At 41.7% G+C, this 19,592-nt stretch overlaps 1 protein-coding gene across 1 annotated transcript in view; it reads right to left on the bottom strand.

Annotated features, from left to right (window-relative positions):
- KIAA1210 (KIAA1210 ortholog) overlaps nt 1-19,592 on the bottom strand; it is a 36,281-nt gene that overhangs the window by 460 nt on the left and 16,229 nt on the right. Inside the window, 6 exon segments of the mRNA XM_060001986.1 lie at nt 1,160-1,262; nt 2,716-2,879; nt 4,041-6,644; nt 8,605-8,709; nt 8,901-8,964; nt 16,078-16,233. Of these exon segments, the coding sequence (XP_059857969.1) occupies nt 1,160-1,262; nt 2,716-2,879; nt 4,041-6,644; nt 8,605-8,709; nt 8,901-8,964; nt 16,078-16,233 (3,196 nt within the window).

Raw genomic sequence — 19,592 nt, 5'->3', positions numbered from 1 at the left:
AGAGGAAACATGTTGTATGGTATCTGTCCAGTTTTTAAAATTTCATATTAGGCAATACTGTTTTCGTTTTGCCAATCCATTATGCTGTATGAAATGATTGTTGATGACTCAATAGAAACACCCTGTAAAAGTCTCTATGCTAAATAACATTATATCAACTACTCCTACCTAGCAGCCTACTTCACTATTCCCCAGTTCTACTCCTTCCCTCATCCTGCTTTACGGTTGATTGACTTAGTGGCTTAGACTCAACCAGTGGTTCTCAACCCCGGCCACACATTAGAACCCCCTAGGGCTCTTTTTAAAAATACAAATGCACATGCTATTTCCTGAACTAATTGAATTAGAATCTCTAGCAATGGATCCAGGGCCATCTGTAATTTTTAAAAAGTACATCAGGTGATCCTAATGCACAGTGAGAGTTGGATTACTGTGCCCATGAGAATATTCACAGCTATAAGCAGGTCAAGTGCTGCTGTATCATGGCCAGATGGTGGGTTCCTAATTCCTAGTTTAATTTCTTCATGAGGTGGACTGAGGCAGAGAACAAAGATGACTCGATATAAATCTATCCTCCCCTCCCCCTGCTCCTTCTGAAAAAACAAATCCCTCTGGCACATGACTCTACTGACCAGACCCCATTCTATTCTATCACAGCACAGTGTTTGTTTCAGCTTTCAACATTTCCCCACCTCTCATACCTCTGCTCAGAATACAGAGGGGCTGAAACAAGCCTTCTAAATAGTTAAAAAACAATTCAATACCATTGGGCATTTATAGTGGATTACTTTCCACAGTTTCCCTGGGAATGTAGAAGGTGAGAAAATACCGTTTTGCTATGGACTAGAAAGTGGCTTGGTTCTTTCCTCTTGAATACCAGCCACAGGAAAGTTCCAGTGAGTGATCACAATTTTGTTCCGATACAGCTTCCTCGATGGGGTAAAAGACTGTAAGACCCTCTGAAAATTATACATTGGACTGACTTAGTCATAATAATTGGATTTTCCTAAAACAAGCTAATATCTGTATCTAATGGAAGAACCATGAGAGAATCATAAGCTGATTTGGGGGAAGAGACATGTATTGTCTGAAATTGCAAAAGTTTCACAACTTCTGCCAGGGCTATTTTGGGAGTGGGGGGTTGGGGTGTGTTTTTTACCTGCTCTGGTAGACTTCGGTGGCTTCAGTGCCATCTTCTCCTGTCTGTTAACATCAGAAGTGAAAACACTCCTCGGTTGGTTTTCATCTGCAAGGCCAGTTCTCTTTAACACAAAAACGAAAACAGAAAGCTTGTAAGTCCTGACATGAAAACAGCAAATTACTTACTCAGATCACAAGGTGCAAGTCCTGTCCTGGGTATTATAAGTTCAACATTAATCAAAAGGAAAGAGAGAGATAAGGAAAGAAATAGCACAGAAAGCACCTTGGTTCAGAATTTAGGTTCACAAAATCTAAGCTGGCTCAACTTTATCACCTTTCTGAGCTGGGAGAAAAGGCTGTCTAATCATACAAACAGTGTAAACAGGTTAACAAGAGAATTATGTAACTTGACAACAACGTCTTCTCTAGGACTTTACCAGCACTTAACAGAAAGCTAACAGAAATGCGGTGGTCACAAACAAACCTTATCAGTTAACTGACTTGAGTTCCATAGATTTCTATGGAACAAAACCTATTTACATCTGATGTGCGCTCCTTGCATTACAAAGTGATATAACAATAGGTCTTTTCAAAATTGTACAGTTTAAGCTTTTCAAATTAACCTCTCCACAACTGGTCTAAATTAATTAGTTCATATACCCTAGTGTATTTCCCTCTGACAAAGCTTTAACCAAGGTGGACTTTGCCCCCTGTATGACCCTGCTCCCTTAAAAATACTAATAATGAAATGAAAAGATCTTTAAAGCAAAGAGTTAAACAGATTTTCACATGATCCCACAACAAATTCAGTAAGCACCTAAAAAAGTATAGGAACTTAGACATCTCGATATGTAAATTTCATTGAGTTTTCTTGAGTCAGTTTTATGTAGTTTTGACAAGAGGGGTTCTCATTCTTAAACTTCCAAAGACATTGAAAATGGGACATTGGAAGCAAGACATCATCCCAGCATGCCTGATCCACCTGTGGTACCATTAGCCTAGTTCATCATATAACTCCTCTTTTAACCTATAGGGAGATGCCAGACCAAACCAAATCAATATATGGAAACCCAACACCAAACACTACCTTTATTTACATGAAGTTAAATCATTATGTACTGATATGGAAAGGTGCCCAGAAATAAAATAAGTGAAAAATAATATGTATAGTTTAATTCCATTTATATTTTCTTAAATACATATACATATTTATAGGCCTAAAATATCTGTAAGAATAGTTACTCAACTCTCACCCCAGTGGTGACCTTTGGGGATTTTTAATAACTACTTATTTCTCAACCAATTTCATGGAATCCTGCTCTAGAATATTTAGGACAGGATTTGATTTACAGAACCTTCTCGTATTCATTACTTTTCACAAATGCTTTAAGAACATAAAGTGGAGCACATTTCTATGAGTACAAAGCAAGTCTTTTCCCCCAAAGAGTTCCCTTCCCTTGCCTAATACATCCAAAGAGCTGGGGAGCTGCATGTCTGGGAAAGTTCCCATTGTAAGCTCAATCAGTTGGCTCCAGCACCCTTTTGGAGTGTTTTGTGGGCTGTTCCAGGTCCTACCCCATATCTAGGTTCCTTAGTCTCAGCCTCGGCTCCAGCTCTATTCTTGGTTTCTGGCTCTTTCACAGGAATGTTGGCCTGGAGACTCTCCTGCCTCTGGTTTATCATGGTTATCCAAGCTGGCTCTGAGGTGGCATGATCTGACTGTCGACCAGGAGCTTTACCTGAGAAAGGAATGAAAGAAGTTAGAACTAAAGTGAGGCAGGGGCTTCCCTGGTGGCGCAGTGGTTGAGAGTTCCCCTTCCGATGCAGGGGACACGGGTTTGAGCCCTGGTCTGGGAAGATCCCACATGCCGCGGAGCAACTAAGCCCATGCACCACAACTACTGAGCCTGTGCTCCGGAACTCGCGAGCCACAACTACTGAAGCCCACGTGCCACAACTACTGAAGCCTGTGCTCTAGAGCCCGCGAACCACAACTACTGAAGCCCACGCGCCTAGAGCCCGTGCTCCGCAACGAGAAGCCACCACAGTGATAAGCCCGCGCACCGCAACGAGGACCCCCCCAACGCAGCCAAAAATAAATAAATTAAATAAATAAATTTATTTTAAAAATAAATAAATAAAGTGAGGCAGGCAGGGTCTTGAGACTGGCTGGGACCTACCCACAATAATGTCCCAAATGGGGATCCTTGTTAACTGCCAAATGAAAATAAAAAGATAACATATAGAGAAGGGCCCCCTTCTTTTGTGCCCTCCCCACAACTTGGCAAGGCAGGAGTTCCTTGAGTAGATAAGAAGCTGTACTTCAAAGTTTGCAAACCATCCTCTTACTGGTCCCTTTGCCTCCCTTGTCCATCCCTCTTCCTATCCCCATTTCAGGGTAGGACAATGGTTGCCAGGTGGGCTGGGAAAATTCCTAGGAGGCCAGACGCTTAGGTCACTGATGTCATTTCTCTAACTCCAAGGAAAATCTTATTGCATTTGTTACTTCGTGGTCTCTAATGCAAGTGTGTGGTTAAATGGATACGGTTATAGGCACGTACAAGACTGTGTGATGATGAGTCTGAAGGTACAAAGGCTTTGAGAGCCATAAATGCTCAAGAAATCACCTAGCTCTGGATTCTTGGACATTTCAGGTGAGTTAAGAAGCTGTGTAAGCACAAACATTTACAATAGATTAACATTTCAAGCTGAGGGTCTGAACATAGTGCTCTATTAATGAGCCGGCTTTTAAAATCTACATGGCGCCGAAGAGAGCATCCACGTAACGGTATTTTGAGAAAAGCATAAACTCCCATCTCCATGTAAGGTGCACGGGGAAAGGGGGATGGGGAGACGGTTATGTGTCCATTACAGAATGTGGACAAATGTCCAGAGGGGACCCCTTTGGGAAACAGAAGGAAGCTTGGTAAAATCTCTTTTCTCACCCTTATACTTCTATGAGGAAGAGGTTTTTCTCAGTTGGACTCCAAAAATGTTTTCAACAACAGCCCGATTGGTGGATAAATTTGAATGTCTGTTACCTTGATCACCACTCTCAAGAACTTCCTCCTTAGAGTAGGTGCCCCAAGAAGTGGATGTTTGCCAGACAGGAGCATCGGTGAACGTCACAGTTTTGGTAGCAGGAATCGGGACGTTCTTAGTGAGGTCTTCAGAGTCTTGGCTGTGTTTCTTGGTTTTGTTTGCAGAAGCTGGGTCTCTCGGTAGGGACCAGCAGCTAGGATCGCTCTCCAACATGCTTCCCTCAGCAGCAGCTCTCATGGGACTTGAATAAACCTGTTGCTGGTGTTCAGGGGCTGCAGGAGCCTGAAAAGGGTGTCTGGGAGGCGGGTGCTCCTCCGAGCCTCTCCACTCCACAGTTGCACTCACTGGGCCTGTTGCGAAAGTCTGTGGCTGAAATTCAGCCTCATCTTCGGCTTGGCCAGGGTGTCTGCAAGGCGGCTGCTCTTTAGAACTACTGCACTTTACAGGAGTGCTCTCTGAACGTGAGAAGACTTCCTGCAGGCCTTCGGGCCTCCCCAAGCACGGTAAAGGGCTTTTCGCAGGCAGCTGCTTCAAAAAAATGCCTCCCTCAACATCGGTCCCCTCGTAGCCTGAGAAAACTTGGTGCTCGACTTCAGGCCTCGACAAGGGTTTGGAAGGTTGATTTGAAAACAGAGGATCCACATGGATTCCCTCCTCAGTAGAAGGGATCTCTGAAAAGATATGCTGTACCATAAACTTCATGAACAACTGGAAAAGATGATTGGGAAGCACCGATTCCTTAGATATGCCTTCTTCAACTGCCATGCTCTCTAGACGTGAGGACATTTCCTCAACTTTAAACTTGTTAACCCGCTGGGCAGGATATTTGGGAGGCAGTGACCCCCCAGAAATGCCCACCTCAACAGCAGCACCCTCATAACTTGACATTTGCTGGAGTTTAGGTCTCACAGTGGCCTGGGAATGTTTGGAAGGCAGCAGCTTGGTAGAAGCATCCCCTTCAGTGTCGACACTCTCTGGACCTGCGGAGATTGGTTGTTTCACTACTGGTCTCCTCTGGGCCTGAGAAGTCACTCTGGGAGGCCGCGCCTCCGTGGAAAAGCCCCACTCCACAGCAGCGCTCTCTGGACCTGCAGAGGCTTGTTGCTTGGATGTAGGGCCCACCCAGGACTGGAAAGGGCGCCTGGGAGGCATCTGCTGCACAGAAGCACCCCACACTCCAGGTACGTTCTTTGAAGCCCAGGAGACTTCTTTTTGGTCTTTGGGCCTCCCCAAAGTCTGGGAAGTGCATCTGGGAGCCAGCTGCTCATCAGAACCGGTCATTTGCACAGCAAAACCGGATTCTGCAAAGACTTCTTGGCCATCTTTGGACTTCCTCAAAGGCTGGAGAGAGTGCCTGGGAGCCCGCTGCTGCCCAAAGCCACTCCCCTCTTTGGAAGCACTCTCGTAACACGAAAAGACGGCTTCCACTTCTGGCTTCCCCGAGGCACGGGAAGAATATCTAGGAGCCCACCGCCTAGGAATCTGCTGCTGCTCAGGACCGCTCACTCCCGCAGCTGAACTTTCTGATTCTGGGAAGTCTTCTTGTTCATTTCTGTGCTTCTTGGAGGGCTGGAAAAGATATCCAAGAGCCAGCTGCTGCTCAGAACCACTGTCAGCCTCTAAAGTACCCTCTGAGGCAATGGCTTCAGCTTTCAGCTCCCCCGAGGACAGGGAAAGGCTTCTGGGAGGCAGCCTCTCTGCAGAAATACCTCCCTCTACCGAAGCTCTCAGCAAGCTATCTGAAGTGCTTGCGGTAAAGGCCTGGAGAACGTTTCCAGGAGACTTTTCTTTGTAGGTATCTTGAGCTGACTTCATTTTAAATTGGACACTTTTCAAATCAAAGATGGACGCTTCTTCCTCTTCTGACTGGCTATCAGAAGGATCTGTAAACGCTGAGAAAATATCTCGGGTTGTAGAAGGGCTTCCCACCACGGGTAAAAGAGCGGCTCTGGCTTCTGTCTTCTCGGCTCCAGAAGCCCCATCATCACGGGATGGTGACAGACCACTAACCGTGGACTCTTCCATGTCTCCAGGTATGGGCTGTGATGCTGGTGCTTTTCTGCGTTCAAAATCTATACCGGCATTGCTCCTTCTCATGTCATCTTTATCTGAAAGCAGCTCCTGAGGAGTAGCGCTTTCTGTTCGTGCCGTCGGGGGCTGCTCCATGACTTGCTTCACCAAGGGCAGGTTCCAGGAACGGAAATCCCTGGCAGTCTTACCGGCAGGTGGGAACCAAGCTCCATTACCTAGGTCAAGTGCTAGACTGGATGCTTTAAAGCTTCTTCCTTTGGATTCATGCTCACTTCTTTCCAAAGTACTTGAGCCTCTCCTTCCACACTGTCTTCTGTGTGCCGCTAGAAATGGGTAGCCCTGGCTCTCAGCGGCATCTCTGTTTGCAGCCGGATCTCTTGTCTTCTGTTCATAAATCCCAGTTTTGTTTCTCTGTTCCCAGCCTGAGGCACCTGTACCAAATAGAAGTAAGGAAAAGGAAAGATGTGTACTTTTGATTCTGTAAGATAAGAATACTCCTCCCTGGCCCAATGGGTACCTATTTGCTATTGAATTCCCTAGCATGGAGAAGTAGCTATTCAGAACACAGGGAACAACTTGGTCACTATTAGCCTTCTGTGGTGGGAAATTTTTAAATCAAAGTGAAATCCGGTTTTATGAACTGATTCCAAGGTCGGCACATCACCATTATATCAATACTCTGTTCCACCATTAGATGTGAGACACAGCAAAAGGCAATTTTTGAACTTGTAACGATTACCTTTTAGGAAACTGACTGGGGCAGGGTGAAGGGAAATTCTACTTCCTACTTAGTATTTCTATTTTCTACTTAATTCTACTTAATTTTTATATAATGTGCAGGTATTGCTTTATTTTTTAGAAAGGTGTCAACAGGGGTTATCTGGAAGGTAGGATTATGGCCCCCCATTTCTTCTGCTTTCAACTCTCTTTATTAAAATAATCTGATGTAATATACATGCAAAGCCATTCTTGGAAAGCCTTAACAACTGCATCGGTCCACAGGCTTCAGGTCGAGCACAAGGCAGCAGTTCTACAGACTGCTCCTCTCCTCTCTAGTACTTTTACTAAGGAACTTATTTTAATCCCCAGGTGGGAGGGCCCTCGGGGGCCTCCCCTCCCTCATCATCCACTGGTCCCTAGCTCCATCTAGTGGTTTCACATCCAGCATACAGTGTTGAGCATGGGGTGCTGTACTCCAAACCACTCCCATGACATGGAAAACCAAAGTATCTGCCCTCATGGACACTGAATAAGTATTATCCTCTGTGTGTAAAAGTGACAGCTATTAAAAATAAATATGAGGGCTTCCCTGGTGGCGCAGTTGTTGAGAGTCCGCCTGCCGATGCAGGGGACGCGGGTTCGTGCCCCGGTCCGGGAAGATCCCACATGCCGCGGAGCTGCTGGGCCCGTGAGCCATGGCCGCTGAACCTGGGCGTCGGAAGCCTGTGCTCCGCAACGGGAGGGGCCACAACAGTGAGAGGCCCGCGTACTGCAAAAATTAATTAATTAATTAATTAATTATGAAAAGAGGATAAAAAGAAAGCAAAAGAAATTACTCATTTAATTTCTTGTTTTGTTGTTGTTATGCAGAAGAGTTTTGTGGTTTTGTTTCTTTTCATGGGAAAACGTATTTAGGGATATCCTGCCTTTGAACCCACATGTGAAATCCTTTGTGGAAAAAATATGAAAGAGCTGTTTGACTTAATTTGTGGAACAGGAATTTTGGTTTATCAAGTATTGCCTGAAATTAGATTGCCATCAGCTGGAGCTAACACACACACACACACACACACACACACACACACACACACACACACACATTTTCACTCCAGTGGTATTTGTTGTTTGGGGATTTGATGGGTGTTGGCCGCCAAGGACATCTGTCTGCAGCTTCCCAAGCCCTCTTTGCCCATGGATATGGGAACTGGTCTCACTGTTAACACAAGACCTTTTCTCTCTACTGGAAGAGAAAAGCAACTTTAAAAAACCAGGGTCTTTTTCACCAGTTCTGTTATTATTGTCTGGTTCTGTTGCTGAGGGGGAATGCTGAAGGGGAAATCACTGGCTGCCCTCAGATATCTGGGCTCACGGAGGAACTCAGCATGTACATTAGACATAGAATTAAACACACAAACAAACATAAAACACCTCTCTGGTTGGAAATTCATTTAGGTACAATAGGAATCCAGGTATGGCCCTTTACCTAAATCTCACACAAGTGGCAACTGTATTAATTGGGCAGTTTAGATGGATAAACTTGGACCACATTAGTATGCATCTTAAACTGAAAGCTCTCTGAGGACCACAACAGCAGGCCTGGGTTCCTGTCACATAGCATCATGCCGGTAAGCTTGAGGACATGTTTCTGGGTGAGGGTGAAGATATGCCAACCTATACTGTCTTTTTTCGGCCTCTTTTGGTCAGCTTCTTTCCCTTCGGTTGTGCTTTTCTCTTCTTCAGAAGCCAGTGGAAGGCGTGGCTTCGCCTGCTTTGGTTTTGCCTAAAAGAGGGAAAGAAAGAGCTTGAATCAAACTTAAGCGCTCTGAACCCACCCCTGAATGGTTGCTGAAGAAAAAAGCATCAGGAAAAAAGTCCTTACTATCCAAATGGCTCTGTTGGAAGCATAATAATACAATTCACAATGGAAATTATTTCCAATGGCGTCCATAACCTGGTGATCGTTCTACCTATTAGAAGTGGTTCACCTAGATTTGAGGTTTCTGATCTCTGAGTGATATGCTGCAGGGAACTCTAGAAAACACCCCAGAAACCACTGACCCACACTGCAAGGCCATAAATCTGAAAATGGGGTTGCTGGGCCTGACAACAATCATACTCTTGGCAACACTGGAATTCTTAAATTTGCTTCACCAGACCTGGGAGCCACATTCAAGTCCTGTTTGGCTTCTTTTCAGGGGATTTAATGAAAGCACGAATTATATCTTTCTAGCTCAAAAGAAGAAAAAGGATTGGGGTTTGGTTAGGAAGGAAGAGAGAAAAAGATGAAGGGCTCAGCCCTCACACTGAAGGGGGTGAAATTGGTTTAGTATAATCAAGGTTTTCAGGTAATGACAGTGCAGCTTTGGAAATGTCAGAGTTGCACTGCACTGAACAGTGTCTGTAATTAGCTTTGCGTAAGCCTTTGTGATATACATCTAAAGGCAAACATACAACTCTTTATGCTCCTACTCGAAGTGCCTATGTAAACAGACACAGCTCAAAATTATTTACTTTTGAGTGAATGAGGTCAGATAGACCTGGATTCAGATCTTTGCTCCATCATTTACTCTCTGTGTGATCTTGGGCAAATTATTTTCTAAATCTCTGTCCGCATCTATAAATTAAGGATAAGGGCAAACCTCCTGTGGGACTTGCAGACCTAAGAGATTCCAAAGCAGGGAGCCAGTGGCAGCAGCCTCTGTGTCATAAGTGTTCCTGGACTCTTTTGTATTCATCCATGTGTCAGGGAGAGAGTCACAAGGAAGAAGTAGATGTCCTGGCCTTGTTAGAGAGCGCTACCCAGGCCTTTCCTCAATTAGGCGGAAGGAAGAAAGTCAGAAAGAAGAGTCACGCTAAGTTTCCCTTAGCCAACATTCCCTGTCTTCCAGGTTTGTGGTGAGGAATCCATGCACATACAGGATTTAGTGCATAGCAATTGATCAGCCTCTGCGTGACACCAAACCAAGGAGATTCCCTCAGGGCCACCAGAACGCCCTCCTGGGCTGGCCACCCTACCAACTGTTCTTTCAACTTATACTTTGTTTTCCTTTTAAAGCTAAACTGTAGTGTTTAAGCTAGGGGCAACATGATGGGGTGAAAAGGGTACTGGGACGGAAGTCAAAAGACTGGGTTCTGGTCTTAGCTCTGCCACTACCAGAGTGTTTGACCCTGGGCATCTATTTGTGCTTTACTGTCCTTCCCTGTAAAATGCTTTTAACTATGAAATCTTTTCATCTTTTCCAGCTCTGATTTACAGCCCTTTACTTATAGTCCAGAGTTACTGAGACTAAAGATTCACCAAAGTGGATCTTCCAGCTAACTGACACAGCCTTTAAAGTACCAACATCTTTTCATTCTTAGCCTTTAGTAAACATCTTTTCCAAAGGCATTACTTCCCTATCTTCCTAAATAGGGATCAGGGAATATAGTCCAACTTTTCTTGATGATTTGGATGAATAATGAACATGACCTATTACACTGGATGGCCCTGCTACTGTTGCTGCCATCTGCCCCCCTTGTAGTCACCCTAGTGAATTCATAAACGAGGGAGGATGGCAGAAATAGCTGAGAAACTCTCATGCCTAGGGATGGTAAGGGTTTAACTGCACCACCAAAGATTAGACTTTCTGCCTGCAAGCCCAAGATTTAACCTATAACAACCTGACTCAATTTTTCAATTTACTAATAGAGAGTTTATGACATTAAAGCAGGACAAATATTTAGATTATGTTAGGAAATATTGACTATAAATAATTTAACTCTATTCATTAACCTATAAAATACATAGTTAGCTTACTCAAATTAATAGAAAGAGAAAACTACATGTCTTAAAATGTTAATTTTCTTAATTGTAATCCCCAAGGTAACCACTAAGAAAGTAATTTTAAAATATATAGAGAAGGGAATGAAAACAGTACACTGAAAAAAATTAATTAAATCCAAAATAAGGTAGTAATGGAAGAACTGAGGTACAAAAAAGATGTAAGATATATAGGGAAAAAAGAGCAAAACAGAAGAAGTCCTTCCTTATCAGTAATTGCTATGAATGTAAATGAATTAAACTCTCCAATTAAAAGGCAGAAATTGGCGAGATGAATTTTAAAAACATGATCCATTTATATGCTATCTACAAGAGACTCGCTTTAGATCCAAAGACACAAATAAGTTGAAAGTGAAAGGATGATTAAAGGGCTTCCAAGCAAATGGTAGCCAAGAGAGAGGTCAGGTGGCTATACTAACATCAAACAAAACAGACTTCAGGTCGAAATTGTTATAGGAGACAAAGATGGACATTATACGTTGATAAAAGGGTCAACCTATCAGGAAGATAGAACAATCATAAATGTATACACACCAAACAACTGACCCACTCCTAAATACATGAAGCAGAAATTGACAGAATTGAAGGGAGAAATGGACAGTTATACAATAATAGAGACTTCAGTATCCCACTTTCAATAATGAATAAATAGTTAGACAGAAGAGCAATAAGGAAATAGAGGACTTGAAACAATACTATAAACCAAGTAAGCCTAACAGATATATACAGAACATTCCATTCAATGAGAGCATAATACATATTCTTCTGAAATACACATGGAACATTCTCCTGTATAGACCATATGCTAGGCCACAAAATAAATCTTAATAAATGTTAAAAGATTGAAATCATGCAAAGTCTCTTCTCTGACCACAACAGAACAAAACTAGAAATCAATAACAGAAGGAAGACTGGAAAATTCACAAATAGGCGGAAATTAAACAACACACCCTTAAGCAACAAATGGGTCAAAGAAGAAATCAAAAGGAAAGTTAGAAAATACTTTGACATGAATTAATACCAAAACACAACATAACAAAACTTATGTGATACGGCAAAAGCAGTCCTTAGAAATTTATAGCTGTATATGCTTGTTAAAAAAGAAGAAAGGTCTCAAATCAATAACCTAACTCTCCACCTTAAGAAAGTAGAAAGATAAAACTAAACCCAAAGCTAGCAAAAGGAAGGAAATAACAAAGATTAAAGCAGAGGTAATGAAATAGGGAACAGAAAAACAGTACGGAAAATCAATGAAACCAAAAGTTGGTTCCTTGAAAAGTAAAACAAAACTGACAAATCTTTAGCTAGACTGATTAAGAAAAAGAGAGACAAGATACAAATTACTAAAATAAGAATGAAAGGGAACAATTACTACTGACCTTATAGAAATAAAAAGGATTATAAGACAGTACTATGAATAACTGTATAGATAGCCTAGATGAAATGGATAAATTCCTAGACACATCCAAATTACCAGAATTGAATCAAAAAGAAATGGAAAATCTGAATATGCCTATAACAAGTAAAGAGATTGAATCAGTAATCAAAACCTCCCAACAAAGAGAAACCCAGGACCAGATGGCTTTACTGGTGAATTCTACCAAACTTTTAAAGGATAATGCCGATCCTTCACAAATATTTCAAAAAAAAATATGAGGGAACACTTCCTGATTCTATGAGGCAAACATTACCATGATTCCAAAGCCAGATAAAAGCATCACAAGAAAAGAATGCTATAGACCTACATCCCTCATGAATACATGTGCAAAATACTAGCAAACCAAATCCAACAGCATATTAAGGGCAATTATACTTTATAAGCAACTGGGATTTATCCCAGAATTGCAAGGAGGTTCAACATATGAAAATAATTATGTAATATATTATGAAAATCAAATGTAATATACCATATTAATAGAAAGAAAGAAAAAATAATATCATCACAATTGATGTAAAAAAAGCATTTTACAAAATCCAATACCCTTTATGCTAAAAGCACCTAACAAACTAGGGATAAAAAGCATATATGAAAAACCCATAGCTAACATCATACTTAATGGTGAAAGGCTTAACGGTGAAAGCTTTTCCCCTAAGATGAGGAACAAGACAAAGATGTCTGCTTTTGCCACTTTTATTCAGCAGTCTACTGGAAGCTCTAACCAGAGCAATTAGGCAAGGAAAAGAAAGAAAATGCCTACAAATTGGAAAGGAAGTAAAACTATCCCTCTTTATAAATGACATAATCTTATGTACAGAAAATTCTGTATATAGATATAGTCATTATACTTATAATGAATGATCAGATGTGGAATTTCAAAGAGAAATGGAAACTATTTTTAAAAGGAGCCAAATAGAAATTCCCAGAACATATGAAAATTACAATGTCTGGGGAAAAAATTCCCAGATAGATTTTGCATACTTATGAAAGCAGAAGAAAATACCAAATAAATTTGTATAGAGAAGTCAATATAAATGACATACTATAAAGAAAAGAAATTAAAAGATTAACAAATTTAAAAAAAGAAAATTCTGAAAAATCCCCATAAATCTGTTAGAGCTAATAAATGAATCAATCATAGTTGAAAGATACAAAATCAACACACAAAATCTAGTTGTATCTCTATACACTCAGAATGAACAACCCAAAAAAGGTAATTAAGAAAACACTTCCATTTACAATAGCATCAAAAAGAATGAACTAATTGGAAATAAATTTAACCAAGGGGTTCAAGACTTGCACGCTGTAAACTACAAAATATTGCTGAAAGAAATTAAAGAACTAAAAAAATGAAAAGACATCTCATGTTCATGGATTGGAAAACCTAATGTTAAGATGGTGATACTCCCGAAAGTGATCTACAAATTCAGTGCCATCCTTATCAAAATGCCAATGTGTCTTTTTGAAGATATGGAAAAACTGATTGTAAAATTCATACAGAATTTCATGGGATCTTGAATAGCCTAAACGATCTTGAAAAGGAAGAATGGAATTGGAGGACTCACACTTCTTGATTTCAAACCTTACTACAAAGCTACAGTAATCAGGACAGTGTAGTACTGGCATAAGCATAGACATATAGATCAATGGAATAGAATTGAGAGTCCAGAAATAAGCCCATTCATCTACGGTTAAGTGATTTGCAGAAGGGTGACAAGACCATTCAATGGAGAAAAGAATAGTCTTTTCAACAAATGGTGCTGCGACAACTGGATAGCCACATGCAAAAGAATGAAGTTAGACCCTTATCTCACACAATATGTAAAAATAAACTCAAACTGGATCAAAGGTCTAAATATAAGAGCTAAAACTCTTAGAAGAAAACATAGGGGTAAATCTTCATGATCTTAGATTTGGCAATGGTTTCTTAAATATGACACCAAAAGCACAAGTACCAAAAGAAAAAAATCAATAAATTGGACTTCAACAAAAATTTAAAAATTTTATCCAATTTTGTTCTCTTGATAAAGTTACAAAAACAACTCACAGAATGGGAGAATTTTTTTGCAAATCGTATATCTGATAAAGGTGTAGTATCCAGAATATATAAAAAGTCTTTTACAACTCAACAACAAAAAAACAAACAACCCAATTTAAAAATGGGCAAAGAACTTGAATAGACATTTCTCCTAAGAAGATAATACAAATGGCCAATAAGCATATGAAATGATGCTTCACGTCATTAGTCACTAGGGAAATGCAAATCAAAACCGCAGTGAGATACTTCACACCCACTAGAAACACTGTATATAAAAAAAGGAAAATAACAAGTGTTAGCCAGGATGTAGAGATATTGGAACCCTCATATATAGTTGGTGGGAATGTAAAGTGGTGTAGCTGCTGGGGAAAACAATTTGGTGGGTCCTCAAAAAGTTAAGTATAGAATTACCATATGACCCAGCAGTTCCACCTCTAGGTATATACCTAAATGAATTAAAAACAGGTGTTCAAACAAAGACTTGTGTATGAATGTTCACAGCAGCAATAGCCAATGGTGGATAGGACCCAAATGTTCATCAATGGATGAACAGCTAAACTAAACATGGGACATCCATACAATGGAGTATTATTCAGCCATAAAAATGACTGAAGTACTGATCTGTGCTGTGGACCTCAAAAACATTATGCTAAGTGAAAGAAGCCAGACACAGAAGGCCATATATTGTGTGATTACATTTACATGAAGTATCCAGAGTGGGCAAATCCAGAGACAGAAAGCAGATTAGTAGTTACCAGGGGCTGAGAGGGAGGAGGAGTGATGAGTGATTAGTGGGCCTGGGGCTTCCTTATGCAGGAGCCAAAGCTATTCTGGAACTGGAGAGCAGTGATGGTTGCACATCATGATTGTACTTAATGTCACTGAGTCGTACACTTCAACATGATGAATTTTATGTTATGTGTATTTTACCATGATAAAAAATGTTATCTAATTCAATCCTTCCACCAGTTCAGACTGTTCCAATTTGTCTGACTTAGTGCTATTGTCGTAGCCTAAATTCATAAATCAGTGAGCATCCTAATTTGGCTTTGAGAGTTTGACGGCCATCTGTCCTGAGCAGAGCCTATGACAGAAGCAAGCGTGTCAGCTCCATGACAACAAGGAATGTTAAAGCCTGTGCTTTAACTTTGGTCCTAACCAAATTGTTTTTTTGTTGCCATATCTAACTGAAGGCTGCTTCTCTCCATAGAATCTTTTAACATCAAAACAGAGGAGTTTTGCGCTGACTGGACAATTATCTTCATCATAAATTACCTGTCTGTATACTTTTTAGTCCCCAAGGTTAATTGTTCTAAACTCTACTTCACTCTAAAAGCCCTCTCAAGCTCAAAAACAACCAATCAAATTAACCACACAATAGTATGAGAATGGAAGTGTTGATGTGAGCAAAATCTGCTGATTTTCCAATTGTTGATGGGTATTTTTTGGTTGGCAAAGCTGGACATATGAAATACACATACCTGCCCTCTCGTGTCAAATGACTTTTCATACGAATATGTGTCTATCAAACAATACTACGTGCCCTAACCTTTGAGATTTGGGCATTGGAATCTATAGAGGCTTTACTTCCATAAAAATCTCTATTGTTTTCTTCGTGAAATAACTGAAAACATCCGCAAACTTTTTTTTCAGAAATACTGTCTTCCATTTCTTATAAATTACAGTGCTGATTATTTGGTTTGTAGACTTGGACAGAAAATGTAAACCACCAGGCAAACCAAAAGCAAGAATGGCAGCTCCTTCCCCAGACATCCCCCTAGTAGTGAGCTACAGCAGGAATAAAAGCGTCCCCCACAACCTGCGACTTAGGATGGAGCTAACACTTGCCTTCTTCAATGTCAAGATCGTGTGTGATAAACCCTTCTTCCGTGGGCTCTTCAGTGACTCATCAGCAACAGAGATTTCTTCAAACTCCTTAGAGACTGTGTCAGATTGAATAAGAGGTGAGCTGATGCTGGGTTGGCGTGGGCCCCGTGGTGGGATCTGTCAAGGAGGAGGATAGAAGGAAAAAGTTAAAACTTGTGTGCCTTCCTCCAAATTACTTGTTGCTTAATGGTTGAAGGGCTAAGAACCCAAAGTGAAAACTACGAGCCACGGAAAGCATCTCCTACCTCCTTGTCTTCCCTTCCAGTACGTCCTCAAACCAAAGACGAATAGCCTTGGTTCACTCTCTGGGGATTGGCTGCACCCGTTTGCCAATCCCCAAAGACAGAAACTTCAAATTGCTTGTTTGATCCAAACCAGAATCCTGGTGTTACCTCCTACTGATGCCAACTATAAATCTTGTTTGAGTCTGATCTTTGTTTTGACCTTGGCCCTGTCTTTGGAAGTCCAGATCTTGTGAAGGTGAGTCTTTGAGTTACGATCTGGGCTTTCTATCATTCTATCAGTCCAGGAATTGTCTGGATCAAATCTTGACCGTGTTGGTTGCTTGTCTTAAGCCTGTCCAGATTGATTTTCTGGGATTTTTAGAAAATCTACAGAACGAGTCCTGGTTAGAACTGGTTTTTACTAGTTTTCTGAAGTGGATAAAGTTGATCGTTTGGGTTTACCTTGAGCTTCAGCAGACTGATTTAGTTGATTCCAGTTTGAAGTTCATGGTACACTTGAATTTGAGGCACCGATCCCTGCCACGGTCCCCTTGATGTGGATCAGAACACCTGATTTTATCTTTAACAAGTACTGGCTAAGCATGTGCAGTGTACCATACCCATTCTAGGCAGTGAGTCCACAGCAATAAACAAAACAAAATCCTTGTTGTCATGGAGCTGACATGCTTGCTTCTGTCATAGGCTCTGCTCCTGTTCAGGACAGACGGCAGTCAAACTCTCAAAGCCAAAGAAAAGGGGCCACAATGAGTTTCTGCCTGTGGGGTACTCCCAGCCAATGTCTAAGGTGCCCTCTTATTACTACCAGGTCCCACTGGGGGCTCTTGAGGAGAGACCTTGGGGATTAACCATCCCCAAGCCCAACTGCGATAATAATCACTATACTAATGGCAGCTAACTTTTACTGAAGGCATTATTCTGCTTTAATCTTTATTATTTCCTGCTAGGCAGGGAGTGCTCTCCATAGATGTATTTCATTCAAACCTTACAATTCTTTGAAAGCGTTTGCTCTTGTGGTCTCCATATTACCGATGGGGGAAACCAGGTCTGAGAAATCACATGACTGGCCCTAACTCTCACAGTGGCAGAGCAAGCATCTGAAAAGGTCTGCTTGTCTTTAAGCCTACGTTCTTAACCAATCCGCACTCCTGTCTCCTAACTACGAGGGCCGGGAAGGGGATGTCCCATACTCAAGTTCAGGAAGTTTAAAGGCAACAGCCAGAAGAGGCGGTGTGCCTGCTTCCTTAAGAAGGGCTGCAGAGGGAGAGTCAGGTCTGTGAGCAATAAGAAAAGCTGCTTTGTGCTCTCAGTTTCTTAAATGACTGAATTCAGTTTGATTCAACAATAAGAAGATGCTAATAATCTGCTATTACCTCTTCTTGTCAATTTGTCCTCAAATAAAAAGAACATGAAACATCTCGAAGAGTAATCTAGGCACCCACATTCCTAACACTTCAGATAGGACATCAGGTGAAAATCTGCCAGTAGCATATGCTTGTCAGAGATGAATCCATGTATGTCTAAGTACGCACAGCTGGGGCGGTGAAACTCCGAATGGCTCATGAAATCACTTATGGTTCCTTTAGCCGTTCACTCCTCTCCTATTTAGATAACTGTGGTAATTCTAGAGCTAATACATGTCGATGGGCGCTGACACCCCCTCTCGGGGGGTGGGGGATGCGTGCATTTATCAGATCAAAACAAAAAATTGGCTCGGTCTTGGTATTTCTAACAAAACTGTATGCCTGGATTTCCTCTCCCACAATCTCCCACTTGCTCTGAATGTCACTTAATCCATTAAGAATCCTGCTCCTTCAAGGGACCCAACCATTGGCCAAGTCCGTATTTACCCCAGCTTCTATGCAACACTGCATGTCAGGACCCTTGACTTAATGCTATCAACCACCCTGTCATTTAGGAATGTCACCTTGGCACTTAAGGGAAGTTTCCCACGCAAGCATCAATCTGGTTGTTGATGACTCAGCTTCTGTTAACACCCTACTCCACCTTCAGCCCTGTTTCCCAAGGGAGGGACTAAGGGAGCAAACCAAAAGTATGAGGTGTGGGCCCAAACCAGACATTGAAGAAAACTTGTTTTTGGGCTACTGTGGTTTTCCCTGCCCCCTTCATTGTGGGAAGAAACACCCCTAGAATCTTTTTCTTATCTTTTTTTATTTTAATGGACTATCTCTTCTATAAGAGTCTCTTTGTTTCTGGGACTGAGAGGAGGGAGAGAGGGAGGAGTCCAGGAAACAATGTTCCCCTTTCTGAATGTAAGAAATAACCCCGTGGCATTTGCTCGTGTGTACCTGGATTTTTGCCGATTTTTGCCACTGGATGCCAAGGGAGTATAGCTGTGGAGACAGGTGAAAGCTGGTGTTGATGTTTAAAACTGAAGACTGGAAAGTTCATGGAAGTGACTTTTCCTGCTGTAGTGCGAGAGGCCAACACTGACCTAGGGGCTGCTTTACAACCATAAGATCAGCGCTACTGGTGACCATCTCAGTGTTTGCTTCTCCACCCTTCATGGCTAATGTACCCAGCAGAACTTCCACACACAGTATGAAAATCAGAGCGAGAGATATAGGGGGTCTTAAGCAGACATGTCAGAAATAAGCCCCAGTTACCTCTTGCCAAATGCAAAATAATCAGCTCTCTAGTGGAGAAGAGTCTGACTGAGCAATGGGTAGGGGTAACTGAAGGTAAGAGACTGTTCTACGTAGGTGTTGCATTTTACATAGACTAAAGATGTACCCTCCTTCCTGTGGAGGCAGGGCCAGAGAAGCCCAACATCTTAGAGACTGGTGTAAGGGAAAGACTATGGGTTTGGAGGTCAACACATCTGGGTCAGAGTTCCAGGTCTACCACTAACTATACGGGTCAGCTTGAGCAATTTCTTTAATCTCTCTGAATCTTTATTCAATCCTCACGAGCAACCCTTTGAGGTAGATATTAATATTATACCCAATGTAGATGAGGAAAGGAAGGCTTAGAGAGGTTAAGCAATCAGCCCAAAGTCTCAGAGCCAATAAATAGCAGAGCAAGGATTCAAGTGTAGGTCTATCTGTCCGACTTTGAACAATTCTCTTCTATTACCTCAGTGATCTTGGTGCCTGCAACCCCGACTCCACTTCTGGGCACAGATTGCGGCCTAGCTCCAAACGCAGCTCTATGCACACTACCATTCAAAGCTCTAGGCAGAGTTCTAAAAATATAAGATCTCTGTGGAAGAAA

This window comes from Delphinus delphis, chromosome X (assembly GCF_949987515.2).
Source record: "Delphinus delphis chromosome X, mDelDel1.2, whole genome shotgun sequence".
In the NCBI taxonomy this organism is placed as follows: Eukaryota; Metazoa; Chordata; class Mammalia; order Artiodactyla; family Delphinidae; genus Delphinus; species Delphinus delphis.
The sequence above is the reverse complement of the archived record's forward strand: the minus strand, read 5'-3'. Positions and strand labels throughout refer to the sequence as shown.